The sequence below is a fragment of the Telmatherina bonti genome (assembly GCF_933228915.1).
Source record: "Telmatherina bonti genome assembly, chromosome: 4".
Classification (NCBI taxonomy): Eukaryota; Metazoa; Chordata; class Actinopteri; order Atheriniformes; family Telmatherinidae; genus Telmatherina; species Telmatherina bonti.
The window spans coordinates 29204886-29224840 of record NC_136622.1 but is presented as its reverse complement, the minus strand read 5'-3'; the positions used below and the strand labels follow the sequence as shown (position 1 = coordinate 29224840).

Genomic DNA, 19955 nt, shown 5'->3' with positions numbered 1-19955 from the left:
ACAAACATGAAACTCTCTCTGCATTATCGCCACATTTTACATGTTATGCCAGAAACGTAAATGTATATAATCTGGAAATGTCTTTTTTTCATGCAAATTGGAATGCCAATTTCTCCTAAATTAAAAGAGACAGCAAAGGAAGCACTGACTTTTACCAGCATTTAAAAAATATTATCATCTTTCAGTTTCGACACCAGAAGACGCGTGAAGCAGACTTAGTCATCATTTTATTTATCTGTCCTACAGAAAAGAGGATTCAGACACTTCCTGGCCTTTTCACTCAGTCAGACATTTAAACAATACAAGGAGACTCAAACCTCTATGCTTCAGCCTGACATGTAGAATTTCACTTTTTCTTTTTTTTTTTTTTAAATTTACATACATTTTTTACCCAAAACGGTCATTGAGAAATAAATTGACATTTTGGAGACTTTGTTCTTTGCACGTGGACTTGTTATACCACAGAAAAGTTTAAATAGCAATCATGAACTTACAGTAAATCAATGCTGACTTCAGACACTAACACTGAACACTTCACATACTGTTGATGCAAAACAGTATTTATGGATATGTTCCAACAACAGACAATAAACTAACTCGGTCATTTAACTGATGGTGCTTACTTGACTGCAGTAGTATTTTGGGATCATGTAAGAAGTTTAAATAATTTAAAATATACATTTTTAAAAACACAATACAAAGCAGAGGGATGGTGGGCTAGCTATACTCTTTTTAAACCATATATAAAATAAAAGACTTGGTTCATTTTTCACTGCTCCCAAATTGTTTAAGAAGCCTGCTATAAACTACCTCACAGAAAGCTTAGACATACCAAAAGTATCATTCATGGCACACAATTTTCCCTAATAACTCCGTTTTAGGATCCTTCTTTATTTTCTGCTGGAGTTTCAAACATCTCTGTATGTTTCTGAGGCTCTGCACGGAAACATGAGACTCTACACGTTACATAATTAATGCAGAGCCGAGTCACAGACAGTTGCTTGTAATGTAAAGCCAGTTATCCTGATCAGGCGAGACCTCCTCATTCCTCACAGTCATGTTTCTGTAAACACGAACGGGGACAAGCTGGGGGTCCTAACACTGAAAAACTACACACCACACACTTCTGCTGGCAATCAGGCTGGTGTGATTTCTGTGGAGAGAGTGTGACTATCAGAGTATTCTGGCAGAAGAGTTGCAAAAGTGTTTTTAATCAAATGGCAACAAAATGTGCTTAAAAATGGGAAGAAACTTAAGGAAACCGAACCTTTTCTTCACAATTTCACAAAGCTTTTGTTCTGAAGCACTTGGAGCCACTGCCTGGCTGCTGGGCTTCACATACAGTTAACAAGTTGTGGGAAAACTGGGAAGAAATAAAAAGTCTGGGGTTTTTTTTGGTTTTTTTTGTGTGTTACATGAAACAGTGTTTTAGAAGATTTGAATTGGCATTCGAGGATTTCAAAGGAGTTGTGATCATCAATGAAACCAATTACCATGCAAATAAAATCAGCATTTTATGCTTAAAAACTGTATATGTAAGTAGCCCATTTCTACAGCAGTAGGCATGCAAAGATGCACAGTCATAGAGAGCTGACGGCAGATAAGCTTCTCTGAAGCAGACAACTGGCAAACAACATCCTGTGCATCCTTCCCTCTCGACTCCCCACCACCTCCGCTCATATGACCCCTTCCTTGTCATTGCCATGTTTAATCATGGACTGTCTCATTTGGACAGCAGGGGGGGGGGGGGAAACAAAGGAGAGATCTATCCAAGCAGCCAAGCAGCAACACATCTAGAAAGTCAAGACCCTCTGACACCCGCCCTCAAGCTTTCTTTTCTCACAAGGAGGTGAAGAGAGTAGCACAAATCAAATTTGACCTGGTTTCTAAAATGTTCCTTTTCTCTCCTTTCTTTTCTTTTTTTAGTCAAAATCTTTACTTTAGGCAACGGTTACCAAACTAGGTCTTGGCTGCTTGAGTCGTAGTTGTTTCCATAGCAACCACTGGGCCAACTCAACACGAGCACTGACGGAGACACTTAGCAATGCTGTTTATTCCCCACCAGTCTCAGAAGTGATGCTAAACCGATAACTCGTTTCCCAGAGCTCTTATTGGTTCACGGATTGGCTGATTGCTGGTTATGGTATTTGTGTGTGTGTGTGTGTGTGTGTGTGTGTGTGTGTGTGTGTGTGTGTGTGTGTGTGTGTATAGAATGATGCATGCAAATAAAACACAAGCAATCAGGTGAAATGAGTTTGCACTGAGAAAGATCGGGTTACATTTTAGTGCAAATTCACATAAGTAAATCTTTGATTGAAGACCTTTGTGTGTGTGTGTGTGTGTGTGTGTGTGTGTGTGTGTGTGTGTGTGTGTGTGTGTGTGTGTTTGTGTGTGGAATCCCATCATTCAGCTCCTGATCCATGGACTGAGAGAAGCGTGCATGTGCCAGGTATCCTCGTTAAAATGCTGCGGCCGAGTTAAACACACAAATTATTTATCAAGGAGGCTGTAGAAGGAGTGCATGGGGAGAATATCAGATTCACGTCCCATGGCACCGCCTCGCTGCTGCTTCTTCCCCTCCTATGATGCACTCTGCTTTACAGCAGCAGCACCAGCTTTTTATAGGTGATCATCGCAGGCTTACAATCCCTCCACTGAGATCTAAGTCTCCCATCACGATGCAGAAAACACACAAGGTTATTCCAGCAGTGGGGGCCGCTGTGAAACTGTGAACAGCTGATGCGGTTGATTCGCTGCAATAGTTGCTCTTAAAGAAATGCATCAGTTCTCTCACGAACATCCTGGAAATGTGAAAATTGATTCAACAGCCACAGTCCAAAGCACATTACTAATGTGCAAAAGCAGCACATTTTTACTTAAAATCCATCAACTTTATCTTATTTTCTGGAAAAAAAAAACACACACACTCCAAACTGGAGTTTGACAAAGAGATCATGGAGGCGTTTTAAGTCAACTTGGCTGTGGTCAAAGCTCAAAGTTTCATTAGGCTGTTAGGTTAGACTTCATAAAGAGACACACAAAGTAAAATATGAAGAAAGTGTAAGGTCAGCTGTGGATATGCAGCACTAACAGCCCCTATTTTGTGTATGTGTGTGTTTCAGGGGATGTTAAATGCAGGTTTGTGTGTTTGCAGAAAAAAGGGGGATGAAGTGACCTGCCTGTTGCTCTGACGCAGACTCTGATAAGACTGTTCCATCTGACGCAACAGTTAGCAGAAACACCAAGGGCCTGGTATTTTTAGGAACCAGTCTTTGACCTCTTCCAGCCCTTGTGTCAACAAAATCCATGCAACAATGCTAGTCATTGTCAGAGGCCATAAAGCAAATAACTCGGAGGTGAAGAATGTTACAAAATCCCAAAAGATCTCTGACAAGCTTATCAGCAGTGTGCAACTTTAAGTGCATAAAATGTGCCTGCTGCAGATCTCTGATCAAGTCCTAGACAGAAGAACATGTGGTGCAACATGCAGTGTGTGCACCAAAATGGACACCCACACATGCAAGCTGGACCATTGTTCTGTGATGTAACTTCCCGAAGAATAACAAACGGCAACAGTTCTGACAAACATTCAATAGAGGCGAGAAGGGAAGGCGTCAACCATAACAAAGCATGAGAAAACATGTGTGCTTGGAATGGTGGACGGGTGGGATGGGTGCATGCACATTTGCACAAACTGTACAGTCATGGTTAATTCATTTCAGCTGACGATAAGTGATCTGGTGGCACAGAAACAAGAGAATTAACAGCTGAGTGAAGTCCACATGTAACAAAAAACCATATTAGAAAAAAACTTTAACTTTAAGGTGGTTCAAGCTGCTACATGTTGAACTGCATTGTGTGAGCGTGCACAATAAACCATATGATAAGAAAACAGATGTAGCTGTAAAAAACACACATACCAACCAAACCCAAGAGCAAAACAGCCTAGGAAACAAGTGTGTGCCCTGAATGTGTTTTGAGAGGCTTGATGAGATTAAGTGCCATTGATTTCAAGAGTCTAACATGAAGTACTGGACATACAGAAACCAGACACCCTCGAGATGTCTGTAACTGGTCTTGCACAGCTGAGTTAGTTGACGACAATAGTAAAAAAAACAACATTTAAAAAAAAAAAAAAAAAAGTAAAGCACACTAATAGTCATTTTCATGCATTTGCGTACTATAATTGCATTTGAAATTTAGTAACAAGATTTCTGTGATCATATTACAGCATGTTCTGCACAATGAATCATGATTATGGCATTTTGTAAAGCAGCTGAAGTAAACTACTCTTCCATTTCTATCTATCAGCTGAAACTGGTCCTTGTATGTGCTACAAATCATGTATTCTGAATACTAATAAAAAAAAAAAAAGTCTCAAAACTGATTTTGTATAAATCCCTTATAATATACAACCTAATTATAAATCTTACAATATTTAGTCTTCAGAAAATAGAATAAATCCACAGTGAACTCTGTAAATAAACATCTCTAGAAATGACTGTGTGGCATAAACAAACCCAATCCGCTTCAAATCCATAACAAGTACACAAGCGCGATATAAGGGCATAAAAAAAAAAGCCTGTCCTGAGAAATAATAAAATTATTTGCAGTTTTGAGGATGTCATAATGCTGCTGACCCAAAGAACTCTAAGCTCTCTAAACCAATGTCCTCTCATCATCACAGATTGTCTTGGATATTTCTAAATGTTCAATTGCCATATCCGAGGCATTCATGTCAAACCATCAGCATGTACAAACCATCAATTAGAAATAAACAGGAAAGCATTAGTTACTCAGAGGACTTGTATAAACAACCTATATTTGGTCACTGTTAACGCCACCAGCTACTTGTTACATGAACAAACCCCACAAAATTCACTGCATATGGCTGGCGATTAAAACGCAGCTATCGCACAAATGAAGACGTTTTCTCTCGTGGTCAAAGGCAGAACCAGAGTAAAACCAGGCCAGTAAAAACAAGGACTCATCAGTCAACTTTGGGATCATCTGTAGCCTTCAACAGCAACAGAAACTCAGTGAGGTTAATGAGTTATTGGAGAAAGAGGAAATACTTGCACACGAGCGCGAAGCAGTGATTGATGACACTGTTTTACTGTTTCACACAGTACACAGACGACCTCAGAGAAACAGGCTGCATCGCTGGGCTGCTTCCATCTCATGACGTTCATTCACTAAACGACGGCAAACAATGTTGGATCTGTGATGGATTACACTAGGTATATCACGCAGGATGTTATAGCACGTTGTGTGATTCCTAAATTCCCATGAAGCCCCGGTTTAGTCCTATATCTTAGTAATTAATTTATAATTAACAATCAAAACATGAGGAGACTTGTACTGCAGACGGCCATGGTTTCATAACAGGGCTAACACGTGAAAGGATGTTATAATGAATGCAAACCTGCGAGACATTACAATGACAATCAGTGATCATTACGTCTTATATCCCCCCCATTGTTTCCACGTAATGGCCTTCCTATTATGTTTTACATAACTCTTCCCCAGAGAGATGACAGTTGTAAAACAGGACAGAAAAGAAGAGAAACAGCCACAACTGACCACCCCCACCCTCCCCTCTCCTCCCTTTGACCTCACCCCCGTAACCCCACCCTGGGAGACAAGTACAAAGACTCGGTTGTGTGAGACCTAAATGATACTGCTTTATATCATGGTATTCTCTCACTGTCACACAACGGCACACACACACACACACACACACACCCACATGGCCATCCAGCCATAGCTTTCATTCAGCCCACTGACCTTCAGCAAGCCCCTAGGTCCTTGGCATGACGCACAAACAACACACTGTGCAGCAAGAGCCGTAAGCTCCAAATATGCAGCTACAACATGGTGACAAATCACAGCTGAGCAATTTACACGGCAGCGGCTGCGTCGCCAGTTCACACGCTACCACCCCATCACAAATATCATGGCAGTGTTTCAAATGCAGCCCTGAGTCAAACAAAGTCTACTTAATTGCTGAATATAATCATTTTCAATTTCCTGACCAGTTACTTGAATATAATTTGAATTTTTCTATAGTTTTGGTTCTTTTTAGTATCAAATTATTTGAAAATGATTATTTTTATTATTATCATTATGGCCCCATCATTTAATCAATTGGTCTACAGAATAGGGCTGGAAAATATATTGATGTTTCATTTTATATCAATAATTTTCAAACCAGACCTGCTGAACTTGCAATGTCTCCTCCTTGCTGCCAACTTACTGAGCAACACGTGCACCAAGTTTTGTTTTTTTTTTTTTTTTTTACAAATCAAAGGTATCTTCCCAGCAGTCATCATATCACATGTTAAATCTCTTTTAGTTATTATCTGTTTGATGCTTATTAAGCTGTTGTCTGTGCCGTTTCTGTCAGATTATAAAGTCCGTGATGGCTGGTTAACATGTAGGACAGGAGTGTCCAGCTCCGGTCCTCGAGGACCACAATCCTGCAAGTTTTCCATGTGTTCCTGTTCCAACACATATGACTCAAACTAATCAGTCTTTGCGCAGAATTTCATTGGCTGTTAGATCCGTTTAATGAAAGCCAGGTGTGTTGTAGCAGGGATACATGGAAAACCTCGAGGACCGACTTTGGGCACCCCTGATGTAAAGACATATACGTCACTTTTCAGACTTGTTCTTTCCTCTCACTACAAAGACAGAAGAAAAAAAAAAGTAAATGAAGAGTTGTGATTGTTTAATATTATCTGTCTTTGATGAAAAAAAAAAGTTGGCTAATAATTATAATATTTGGTTATTCTTGCGTGTGTGGTTGGAAATTCATGTGATGGGTGATTTCTATTTGCGCTGACTAATCACCAGGCATGATCATTTGTTTTCAGATAACACATTTTCGCAACTAACCAATTTAAAAAACTAACAGAAAAATTTGTTTCAGCTCATTCAGCGTCTTCCAGCTCATGTTTTGCACTTGCAACACACAACTTTTGTGTTCTTATCAAGGCATGATGTACAACAACCCAGTAACAAACGACTAACCAGTAAACACAGTGACAGATCTAATATTTCCTCAAAGAACTGGACTAAAACTGAGTTAAATCATTGGAGAATGATTTACAAAGTGGTCAGGAACGCCACTTAAAACGGGTGCTATTGTGGCTTCATGCTGACAGCTTGTATAGAGACACTTCTCTTTGTAAATGTGGCATTTGAGACAATACATTTATAAAATGACTGAATTTTAGCACTGAAAATATGTGCAGGTAGTTCCCCAAATACCATATATAGTGAATTCAATCTGTCTTGTTTCCTTTCTCATGTCAAGCTCTAATATGACAGTAAAGAGCCAGAAGCCATATCTAAATCCATGAGTTGTATAAGGGACAGCTAATCATAGGACACAAGGTCAAATGTCCAATACTGTCTCTCTTTCTTCTCATAAAGACATGCATCAAGCTGGAAACTTGGATTTTAGCCCTTATAAACCCATCTTTTACTCTCAAGCTTAGGAGCCGTTTTTGTTGTTTTTGGACCCTCATGTGAAAACAGAGCTGCACATTCAGCAGTAAGTGTTTTATGTTTTCATGTAGAAAATATCCTACAATGGTTTCATTTAAAACAGGTTTTACAATTTACTGTGAAAACACAGAAAACAAATGACAGAATAGTTGCACTACCTGTCAGTTGAGGTGAAAATACATCATCAAAGAGACAACGGGACATTCACACATCAAGCCTTTCTTACTTGTTTCCAGAGGAACTTGTCTTCCTGGTTGATCTGCCAGGTGGTGACCACGTGGATGATGGACAGCACAGCTCCGCTCAGCACCGCAGCCCTCATCCTTACAGGCAGCAGAGTGTAGATGATGTAGATGAAGAACACGGACCACCAGATTCCTTCTGAAGCACTCCTGGGTGCCACCATGAGCACCCCGAACACCTGTACCGACACCAAGACTCCAATCACCAGGTAGCTGACCATCCACATGTAGTCCTGGTGGAAGCCATTGCGGTTGCACACTACCATAAGAGCCATGAAGAGTGCCATCGCTACCGACAGGGCTGACGAATAGGCCACGTGAGGGGCGGCGTGGACACAGTGGAAGGTCAGCATGATGCCGCACACGATCACAAGCACCCCCATGAGCATGGTCAATGAACTCTGGTTCAGCCTAAAGAAGTAACGCTGGTATAGTCGCTCCAGTTTGCGGGACTGGAACTTTTTCGACTGGAATACACGCACCACCCTGAGCCAGCAGTCCGCAGCCGTCACCACCCCCGTGGCGCCGTTGGGACCATCGTCTCCCATGTCGCCACTTCCTCCATTGCACCCCCCTTTCCTCCCTTTCAACTCCCCGTCTTCAAAGCCCAAGTCGACAGATTTCAGCCCCACCCCTTCCCCGGGAGCCCCTCCCCTTTTGCCGTAGTGGTCCTCCTGCCATCCGCAGCGTACGCCGAAGTTGCCCCCGCCTCCCACAGCCCCTGCCATCCCTCCGCGGTGGTGCTGATGGAGGGGGGCTCCGGAAGGGGGCTCCATAGCATCTGGGTCCCGCAGACAGCTCATGTAACGCGGGTTGCAGAGAGATGAGCCTCCCTTCCGTTTGGACTTCTTGCCATTGCGCTCACGCCACGCAGTCTTGCGGTCATCCACTCTGGCAACTAGGAGACCACTGAACCAGGACATTCTGTGTGAGCAGAGAGAGACCAATCAGTAAGACAGATCAAAGTCACGGCTGTGATACAATGATGGAGGACCAATTAGCAGTTCCTCTTCTATCCACCTTCAGGAGATGTTCGTTTACCTGTCGGGGTTCTGGTACATGTCCCAGCCCTTTCCCTTGCAACCGGTTCACTCATTTATCCTCCTAAATTAAATTTTGATGAAGTGAGGAGAGGTTTGTTGAGGCCACAGTGCCAGGCCACAGGGTGAGAGCGAAAGGAAGAAGGCCAAACAGCACACACACTTCCAGATGTTTGTGCCCCGGCCAGTAATCAAAGACCAGGGTTAATAGATGTTTCTACTGCCAGGCCTATCTCCACGGCTTCTGTTGGGTCTAATAGAAGGAAAAAGAAACACAAAAAAGATTTTAAGGTAAGAAAGACATTTCTGATCTTCATGTGACAATAAATATCTTGAAATAAGACCAAGTGAGATGCATAAAGTCATAATGGTACAGAAATGTCCATGTTGTTCTGTTGTACTGGAAAAAAAAAATCTTTTAAAACAAAATTGACAGGAAATAAAATGCACAATACTCTCAGCGAAATGCACATAAATTGAATTTTCTGAATAACAAGACACTGTTACAACTGTCTGATAACAGAGATTGATTCAAATGTTACTATAAACAGGACAAGGAGGTGGGGGTTTGAACTTAAAATAGCTTGCAGCCTTGGGTTCTTTTGAGGTGAACCACAACTTGCTCTTTTTTGACAAGCAGGGAAAAAAAAAAACACACTCTCTCTTGCATAACAACACACCAGTATTTTGGAGTCACCCCTTCAAGCACTGTTTACAGTCACAATCAATGTTGAACAGATGAGTGAAAATACACAGATAAATGCTGCTGGACAACAGGACACTGTCAAGACACTAATAGCATATACAGAGTGACAGAATCTGGTGGCCTGCAAGATTAAATCAGTAGTTGTTTGGAAATTACTACAAAGTCAAGATGTCTCTTTTTCCTTTATAGCTTTGTATGCATCACGTGTAACCACATACACGAGTATTAGATGGATATCAATCATATTTCATGATTGTTTGAGATGTCTCAGTTGTAATTAGACACTACTGTGTAAGAGTACTACTGTGTAAGTTTATTCCCATAAAAAAATATCTAAATTATTCCCCAAATGGTGAGCCTGGAGTTATAGTTGCTATTTCTGCGTTATTCACTTGTGGACTTTAGGTCAACTTGGTCGCATTTGATTGTGTTGTGATATTACTATAACACAAGGCTGGATTATCCAATGGGCATTACAGGCACGGGCCCAGGGGCCCACACCCATTGGGGGCCCATGTGGGGTCCACATAGGGTATACACCAGAAGTTTGGAAATTAAACAAAATGTATATAAAAGCCAGATAGTTACACCACAGTGTCTAGTGTATTGCTACTAGTACCACTGGCTGAGAGATGTTAGAAATGTTGATTCACAGTGTATCATTCACAATTTTTACAATGTTATGGTGTGGAACGGGGCCACTGGAACACTCTGAGCCCAGGGACCTGTGCACTTTTCATACAGTCCTGCTATAACAGCCGTACAACACTTTTGATGTAGCATAAATATCAGGACGACAGTGCAGAGGGCCTGAGTGGATTTAGATGCGTCCACATCCAGCCAGCAGCAGATGTACAGGGGCCTCCAGATGTCCAGAGAGCCACGCTGCGCAGCCGCTTCTGCCGCCACCGCCTCCCCTTCCAGCCGGCATCTTCACCGGAGAGCCACGCTGGGTTTTGGAGCTAAATAAAGAGCCTTTCCTCGCTGCGTCTTGCCTGCGTGCGCCTTCTCTGGCACGCTCTCCGCTCGTCCGAGCCGTATCCCTCCTCCCCTGGCAGCAGACCAGCAACCCCCCTTCTCTTTCTCGCGCACATAGGCTACATAACTCCCCCATCTCCGCCTCCCCGTGTGCGTCCCTCGCGCTCCCCTGCACAAGGTCGACTCGCTCATACCCATTTGCCAACGTCGCCGTGCTGCCAGTCGCTTTGCATGGTGCCTGTCCGTGCTCTCCTGTACGCCCCCCCTCCTCCCACTCCCACTATAGCGCGAATGGGGAGGGTGGGGGAAGCGGGGAAGACAGTGGTGGGGAGGTGACCGACCATTCCTGGTGGGAAGAAGAGATGGGGGAGTGGTGGTGTGTGTGTGTGTGTGTGTGTGTGTGTGTGTGTGTGTGTGTGTGTGTGTAGGGGGGGGGGGGGGATTGAACACTGGACACAGTCATAAATAAATAAATAAATAAAGAGCCAGCTATAAGTCATTTATCATTGGGACGAGGCCGTGCGTGCATCTCTCACCCAGATGATGCAGATGCAAAAAAAAAATAAATAAAAAATAGATCAAGGGGAAAAATCAAAAAGTCTTCTTTTTTTTCTTTCTGCATTTTCTGCGGTCCTGCTGTCATCATGTGCGGATGATATGTTTGTGATCTTAGTGGATGAATGCCATGCACTGGCAGGCCGTGCGTGTGGGCCCGCATTCAAACAGCGTAGGCTTCTTGTTACATAACACCGTGGCCTATGTGACAACCACAGCGGGGACCATAAAAGCGTTCTGCAGCCCGAGTCAGGACACAAACATGCCTCTGTCAGATTTATTCCTTCTAGCCCGTGTCCTTCAGCCTGCAGCAGAGAAATACTCTGCAGGATTCATGTATTGACAAACACGAGTCTTGGGGAAATAAACATGTTATCATAGCTGCCGCTGCACATTCCTCAGCATCAGTCAGTGGACGGAGGATTAGCGATGAACAATACTCTCAAAATCCGTCGCATCTGAGTGAATTTAAGCAGCGTACAAGCAGAGGGGTTCAAGTTTGAAGTTATGTCATTAAAAAATATCTTGCAAGCTGCAAGCCAGTGAATGTAGCCCGTTAACACCCTGTCAGATGTACCAAGTACCACAGTGATGCAGCTCATTCTCCTCTCCCCGCACCACCGCCAACACACGCACAGATATGTTGTTGTTGACCGCCAGTGGAAAACATGTACTGACCGTGTATCCTCTGCCACCACCACTACCACCACCACCAATGTGAAGCGGAGGCCTCACAGGAACTGTCGCCAGCTATGTCATTCAGTCCGGCACGAATGGAGCAGTGGCGGAGAGGTGGCGGAGGCGCACACGGATCAGTGCAACAGCGGAACAGGCGTTTGCATGACATGAGAACATACATGATATGCATCGGCCCACCGTGTGGAGCAGTAGTCTTTTTTTTTTTTTTTTTTTTTTTTTAGTAAATAGACTAAAAGAAGGGGGAAAAAACACGGACTTACGATCATCTTCGGTGTCTAATCCCCGACAGGACCGCGGCAGACTGTCCGATTCGGCGTGTTTGGAGCGGGCAGGGTGGAGGACCATTTGTAGCCCAGCCGTGCAAGGATGGTCCGGTTAAACTGGTCACCCTGTGGTGAATCTCCTCCTGTCGTCTTCTGGCTCCACTCCCTTGCCTCTCCTCCCCCTGACCCTCTCGGCTCCAAGCAGCACCGTGAAGCCAGTGGAAATACAAAAAAAAAAAAAAGCACTTCCGGTTACAGTTTTTCAAATTACAACTCAGAAAGTGAGGAGTAGAAAAGCAGTATGAGCACATTATATCTTGTTGTACAATCATAGTTTCTTATGTTAGTGAATCAACCCTATGAGCCATAAATATACACTCATATGCCTGAGTGCTGTTTGCAGTTGTGCTATTGTATCACCTGTCTAAGTTGGTTAAAGCATTGATGTCCAAAGTTGCCAGTACTCTACTAGTAGGCCTGTTTGATGGAAGTGACACAACTTAAACAAAATTCATGTAGAAACAAGATTTAGTTGGACTGGGCAGATGTATGGATTAAGAAAAGTTCTATATGTGCTCAACTTTGGCTTAAAGTAGTTAATTTCTTAGAAGTTATTCATTCATTTGCCTAACTGCTTAATTCAGGGTTGTGGGGAAGCTGCAGCCTATCCCAGCAGTCTTTGGGTGAAAGGCAGGGTGCACCCTGGACAGCTTGAGGTCCATCGCAGGGCCAGACAGAGACAAACAACCACTCACACCAAGGGGCAATTTAGAGTACCCAATTAACCTAACATTCATGTCTTTGAACGGTGGGAGGAAGCCGGAATACCCAGAGAGAACCGGGTACGCTTAAACGGGGAGAACATGCAAACTCCACACAGAAAGGCCACTGACCAAACCTCACCCCAGCCATGGATAACATAACTTCTTAGAAGTGTGCGTGTGTTGGTGGTGGTGCGGGGAGAAGAGAATGAGCTGCATCACTGTGCATTTACCTTACTTGGTACAACTTCTTAGAAGTTATGTTATTCCACATATGCAGAATTGAAAACAGAAGTGACAGATAATCCTGGTGCATTTTAGGCCACAACAAAATAGCTAAAACAGAAAATAATCACAAAGTATAACCATCAGTCAAAATGCAGACTTCAGCCCCAAATGAAATTGTAAAACTATAAGAGAGTTGTGCATAAAAAATGACAACAAACCAAAAAGGACTGAAGCAGCACCTCCTAACAGGTTATAGGCCCTTAGAGGTCTATTATCACACTGGCACAATCAAATCAACATGAATTAAACTACCATAACAAAACAAAACAGGCCACCTGGAGCACTTCTGTCAACTTTACTTGAAACTCCATCTCAGGTTTTGCTTGACATCAATTGGCCACATATAAGGCTACCCAACATGTGCATGGTAAATATATTTTAAGTGTAAAGGTAAAACTAAAGGTTTTTTCAGTGTCCAAAATAGACTCAGACATCTGTTAGCCTGATGCTAAATAGCAGTGATGACTTTGTTCTATGTAAGCACAAAATTAGTTTATAGTCATGCAGAGAAACCATGTCATATTTATTTTTCAATGAGTGTGTGTAGGGACTCTTCATCACCTTAAACAAGTTTTTCTCATTGGAGCTAAAAATAAACCACACCTGTTGAATTTAATCCCTTTTGAATGCAAGAGTACTGTTTGCAGTTGTGCTATTGTTTCTTTCATCTTTAAACTGAGAGATTGCAAAAGTAAATTGTTCATCAGGGATAAATAAAGTTGTTTGAATTGACTTAGAAAGACTCAAAGCATGACCGAGGTCGCTTGTGTGCTATTCAGAAAACGTAGTCAGGCTAGTGTGCATCAACTAAACTAGAACTATCCTTCATGAGGAATAATTTCTTTTTTAAGTTTATGACTCCTCTGACAGCCTTGCCTATTTTCTGCAACCCCCCCTCCCCCCCAGCCACAAAGATCCAACACTACCTCAATCATTTGCAACATGGAGATTTAAAACAATAAAATGTCACTAAAAACCTTATGTTGCAAACTTACTTCAGTTCCAGTGTTATTCTGTCAACTGTAACATTGCTTTCCTTGTGGAGAGCTCGAGCCATGTCAGCTCATGGCCCTTACCTTTTATTTAGAAAGCAAACTCTGCTGACTTCCGGTGTGTTACGCTTTAACTTGTCCGGCTTGACACAGCTCAGTTGAGCCCAGGCCCGCTGCTGCTCTCACCACGCTCATTCCCACTTTCAGTAACTCGGCACTCCCTCTAGAGGTGAAGAAACACCTCCAGCTGTGGTCTCCAGCATGCATCACATGGAAAAGACTCCAATAATGAAAAGCGTGGAAATGATTTAAAGTAAACCCTCTTATTAATGACCTAATTTATCAGCCATGTAAAGCAATAACACAGCAAACAGAGATAAGCTGTCAGGAGGATGGTTAGCAAACAGAGGGCTCAGAGGATCTATTTGACCCATTTGAATATACAAAAGTGTAGGTGTGTTTGGTTTGGCTAAGAAAGAAGGCGCTCTAAATTAGGCTCTGACTTTAAACACCATATTAATATAAATGTTGAGGACTCTTCAGACATATTACACATTGCACATTCAGCTGTGTGTCTCCAGCTTCATGCTTTCTTTACTAGATCATTCAATGTTTGTGATTTTTATTAAAAGAATGAATACTTTTGTATATTAGTTCACATCCACCATACTACATTTATTTTGTCATTCATTTGTGAACAACTTAAGGTGGAAATTACTATGACAATATTATACCCCTTCCTTGTAACAGTAACATACAACAAAAATATCTAAATATAATCATTTTTTTATTGGTATTTTTGTTATTTACCAATAAAGGATAATGATTTTTAAAGCATTTCAGAAATTGAGAAAATATTTTCATAACATGTTACTGCTTTCTTTTATGTGCATTCCCTCCACTTGGGTTATTCCACAGTTCAGGCCTGTTTATTTGATACACATGTTTAGTTGCTTAACTCAAAAGATTTAACACCAAATCACAAGGCAACAACTCCGGACAACTCCCGAATGTTCAAAATGAGCATCATAGTGGAGAAGAAATGGGGTTTTGGGTAACTTTGAAAGTGGATCTTCACATCATGAATGTGGAGCTGAAAAATCTGCAGCAATTGTATGCTATCAAGTTCAGGGATCTTCTTATCCCCTGAGAGCAATTAGTTTTACAGCTGTACAATAAAACAACAAACCCATCACATCACAACAGAACATTTAAAAGCCTAATTGCTGCAGGAAAGAATGAATGTTTTAGTCTGTTAGTTCTACATCTCGGCAACAGGTAGCTGCATCCAGAAGGAAGCCACGTAAACTGGCACTGTACTGGGTGGTCTGGATCTGACAAGATCAGTCTGGCTTTTCTCAATGACCTCACCCTGTGCAGATCAGTCAGATTATTCAGGGACTATGCCAGCTATTTTACTGCACAGCCCAACAATCCCAGGAAGTTCTTTCTTTCTTCTTCTTTTTTTTTTTTTTTTTTTTTTTTTGCTGATCTCTCCCAAAAACTATACCAGCAGATATATCAAAAGTTAATAAGAAATTGATAAAACAAGAATGAAACATTGTCATAAAATTAAAATTGACATGAAACTACAAAACATCAGATAAGTTCACTGTTGAGCCCTCTTACATCATGTCAAAACAGTTCAGAATCTGTGAGGAATGTTTCCAACAAGAAGCAGCTGCAGCAAGAATTAAAAGGAAGGTTTAAAGGTTCAACATTTCTGTTTGATTGTACTGAATTCAAAAGTTAATTAAAACAAAAACAGTGACTTTAATAAACAAGATACACAAAAATTTTCAATCAAACCCATCTATCCATCGACTTGTGTGTTTATGCATTTTATAAAAATCATAATAAATGGTTTAGTAACTTCATCAATCAGACAAACAAGGGAAGTATGGAGGACCAAGAAATGAATGCAGCTGACCAAACGGGTTGAACAAACACTGTCACTATTTGTTAGTTAAATTATCATTATATGCATCAGACACACATGCACTCACACATGCACACCTTTCAGTCAGGCAGACTGGAGGAGTGTATTTTTATAAAGCCATTTCATAACCTGTCCAACCAGTGGCAAAGGCAAATATTACTCTTTGTCTTTAGTACCATAAAAAAGGTTTGATGTTCCAAAAACAACCAGCAGAGGGAGTTGTTGAGAGTGGCGTTAGGGTGTGTGTGTGTGTGTGTGGTGGTGGTGGTGGTGATGGTGGGGGGGGCTGTTGTACATAGATCTCTGCAAGTTAATAAAAATACATGACATAACACTGAATTCCTAGAAATGAGCAATAACGTTTCTAAGAAATATCTGCTGATTTACTGCCAGACATGTACGGACGACTGAAACTGCCAAAATAAAAAATGAATACATAAATATAAAAATGGCTCAGTAAAGAAAGTACAGGTGATGAATGGATGCATGACACTACTGAGTGATGTAGAACTTAACTAGACACGGAAAAACCGAGGATATAATGCTTCAGACTCGCTGGTAAAGAGCGGAAAGATGCCGCTGCGAATAGGTGACTGTCGGTCAATTGGCCCTGTTGTGACTGCTGATACAAAACATTTCATTCATTCATTCTTTTAACCACTTAGTCCGATTAAGGGTTGCTGGGTTAGCTGGAACCCATCCCAGCAATCATTACCTGCATTTCCGTTACATTTTTTCGCCAAGTACAAAGCCATATTTGTACATTTTGACAAACAACATTTGCAATTTGCGGGTGTTTCTATTGAACAGTGTTTAGCACTTTAGCCTTAAGTCTCGTAAGATCTTGTTGCAGTTTATGCAAGGTAGCCACGTAGCATTATTTTGGGGTTTTCTACTTGCTGTGGAGATTTACTACGGCTTTTAAAAGTTTTCCTCCCTCATTTTTTTTCTAAAACTCTGAAATTTTCTGTTGTTTGTTTTCATCAGCTCCCATGTCACGTCCAGGGACCCGTAAATGCGAAAAAAGTGTTTCCATTACAATTTTCTGATATGTTTCTACATCGAAACATCTGAAAAACCACCTCATGAGAGCATCAAAACTTTTTAGCAATATTTCAGACTTTTCAAAATGTAGGTGTTTCCATTAGCCATCCATCCATTCTCCACCGGTCAGATTGCGGGGGCAGCAGCCTAAGCAGGGAAGTCCAGACTTCCCTCTCCCCAGCCACGGCTGCTAACTCTGTGGGGGGGATCCCAAGGCGTTCCCAGGTCAGCCGAGAGATATAAACCCTCCAGCATGTCTTGCGTCTTCCCCGGGGTCTCCTCCCGCAGTTTCCATTAGCATTTTTTTATTTTTTTTATTGAGATATTTCGTTTTTGCGCAATTCTAGGTGAATTGAAAACACACCTACTGGGTGAGAAGCATGGTGCACCCTGGACAGGTCACTAGTCAATCGCAAGATACAAAACCATGAGAGCTGTATTGAATCATCAAATAAAATAACCACCAAGACGTTAAATGCATTTATTTTTTATTTATTTGTCCTTATGAATGAGGAAAACTTGTATGACAGAATTAAAAAAGTGCTTGGAGAGCACATAATTTACCCCCTATGTTACAGTCCTACCTTCATTTTATATACGTACACTATTAGATTTATTGATGATCAAAACATACCTTCAATGTTTGAAATAACTATATAACTGATTGTCAAATATTTATAAAAAATACAGCAACCCTGTTACAATTTTTTCTCTTTTATTTAAACAGTAAAACAAACAACATCAGGATATTAATAAACTAGTGCAACGCATACTCGAAATAAAGGCTTGATGTGCTTTCAACAGGTATAAAAAACACAATATTTATTTAGTGATTTTTTTTTTATCCGGCTAATAAACTCTGTGTTCACACTCATAGTTTTTAAATTAAATTATGATATAACCAGCAACTCAATTCCTTCTTCATTTTGATTTACGCCATAAACAATAGTCCCATAATTTTTACTTAAAAATAAATCTAGATTCATCATAATATTATTATATTCTACACGAACGGTATCACCTACTTCTCAAATATTTACTATAACATTTTGATATATGAGTGTAATAATGTTGCATATTAATAATGCATAATAATATTTTCAAGCAATTTCTCTATCTCACAGAGGTAAAGAATCCTTTAAAAAAAATCCTTTGTTCATAATTCCTTCTAAATCACTGCCAAAATTTAATGGAATCTTTGTTAGACCAAGACCCATTCACAGAAAAAAAAAAAAAAAAATCACAAAAATCCACCTGGTAGCGGCCAAGAAACAGAGACAGACCGATAAACATGGCCGAAAACAGAATCCTCTTCAGTGGAGGTAATAAAGGGGGCTCATATGTTCAAGTACAATCAGGTAGGAGTGTTGTTTTTCTCGAGCAGAAATCAGCTGAGGAAGAAAAACGGTGGTTAGAGGAAGGTTATCTGAAGGTCAGTGAACATTTTGAAAAGTTTTTATCTCAATGATTCAGGCAACATTCTCTGAGCATCACAACCAACTTTACCAGAACCTTCAGTTCCTTTGCTGGTTGTGCATGTCTGCAAGTGGAACAGCTACTGATCCACACAGTAAACGCTAATCAGCAACAAGATAGCAACATCCCAAAGATTCTGTACAATCTCCTGTCGAAAGTCAGCTATTCCTGAGCTGTGTTTGCCTGCTCAAAACTTCCACTTAGAGCCTATTACCTGCTCAGTGTTGTTTAACCAAAAGGTGAGGTTCTGCCCCAAGACCCCCCCCCCCCCCCCCCCCCCGCCTCATTTACATAATATCACACATATGTATACACCAATAAAATAAGGCAGAGAAATGTAAAAGAAAACACAAATAAATACCACTGTATTACCATAAAAGGAAATAGAAATAAAAATAAAATGGAATAGTAATAGTTTTTTTTACAATTGATTTTTGGCATTTATGTTCCTCCATAGCAGCACTTACCACTACGGTATACAAAAGCTGACCGGTTAAAAACTGGAACAAACTTACTCAAAGTTCAATAAACTGTAAGAAATAAACTGAGCATCCAGAACATGAGTTTTATATTGCACATTAAACCCATAATCATCCAAGCAAGGAGGCTGACAGGAGAATACATCATTCTTGTATCTTATATGGGGTATTGAAAAATTATAACTAAAGCTAAAATGCATATAACCTGCCCAGAATATTCATGGTAATTTCTCGTATCTTCTTTTTTTTTTGTTTGTGGTGGGGTGTACATTTAATTTGATAATATCACTTGTTATACTCTATACAAGTCAAATCCACTTTCCACTTGGTTAAGTCCAGAAAATTTATACAGCTTAATAAATATTAGATCTTGGCACTACTGGTTCATCTGTGTTACAACCAGCTGATGAAAATGAAGTTATATACTTAATAAAAATTTGGAAAAATTCAGAATATGTTTCACTAACCCCCCCATAAATCCCAATTTATTCAAAATCCCTCTTTGTGGGTTCCAGATTTGACTGTCGCCGCCAGCAGCCTGTATGAATCTATAGAATTTATACAAAAAAGAAGATAAATAAAATGAAAGTTAAATTGACAGGGATTGACAAAATGAGTCTGCTTGATGGTTAGAATTGATTTTAGATTGATTTCTGTGTTCGTTCAGTGAACCTCGACACCCCCGGCAGAGCCGCGCACTTAGTACGGACCTGTACGTTGACGCCTCCTCGGCGTTAACGGTTTAATTTTTCTCCGATCATTTTTTCTGTTTTCGCTTCTGATGTAACTCGTGTTTTTCTTTTCTTTTTTGCAGTAAACTTGCTTCCCTGCCATCTTAGTGTGGATTTTAATGAGCATTTTTTTCCCCCTCCGCTTCCTCCCTGTATTCCCTGCATATAGATGTATTTGATGCCTCTTGTTTCCTCCAGTAACCCATGTCGATGTGCATCCCGCCTCCCTGTAGATCCCGCATCCCAATAG

The 19955-nt window shown here is 41.0% G+C and overlaps 1 protein-coding gene across 1 annotated transcript in view; it reads right to left on the bottom strand.

The window, feature by feature from the left end:
- LOC306754958 (adenylate cyclase type 6-like) overlaps positions 1-8923 on the bottom strand; it is a 37677-nt gene extending 28754 nt beyond the window's left edge. Inside the window, exons 1-2 of the mRNA XM_079239137.1 lie at positions 8796-8923; positions 7739-8678 (exon numbers count right to left, since the gene is read on the bottom strand). Coding sequence (XP_079095263.1) covers positions 7739-8678; positions 8796-8815 — 960 coding nt within the window. The 5' untranslated portion in view covers positions 8816-8923. The remainder of the gene's footprint in view (positions 1-7738; positions 8679-8795) is intronic.
- Positions 8924-19955: the final 11032 nt, after the last annotated feature.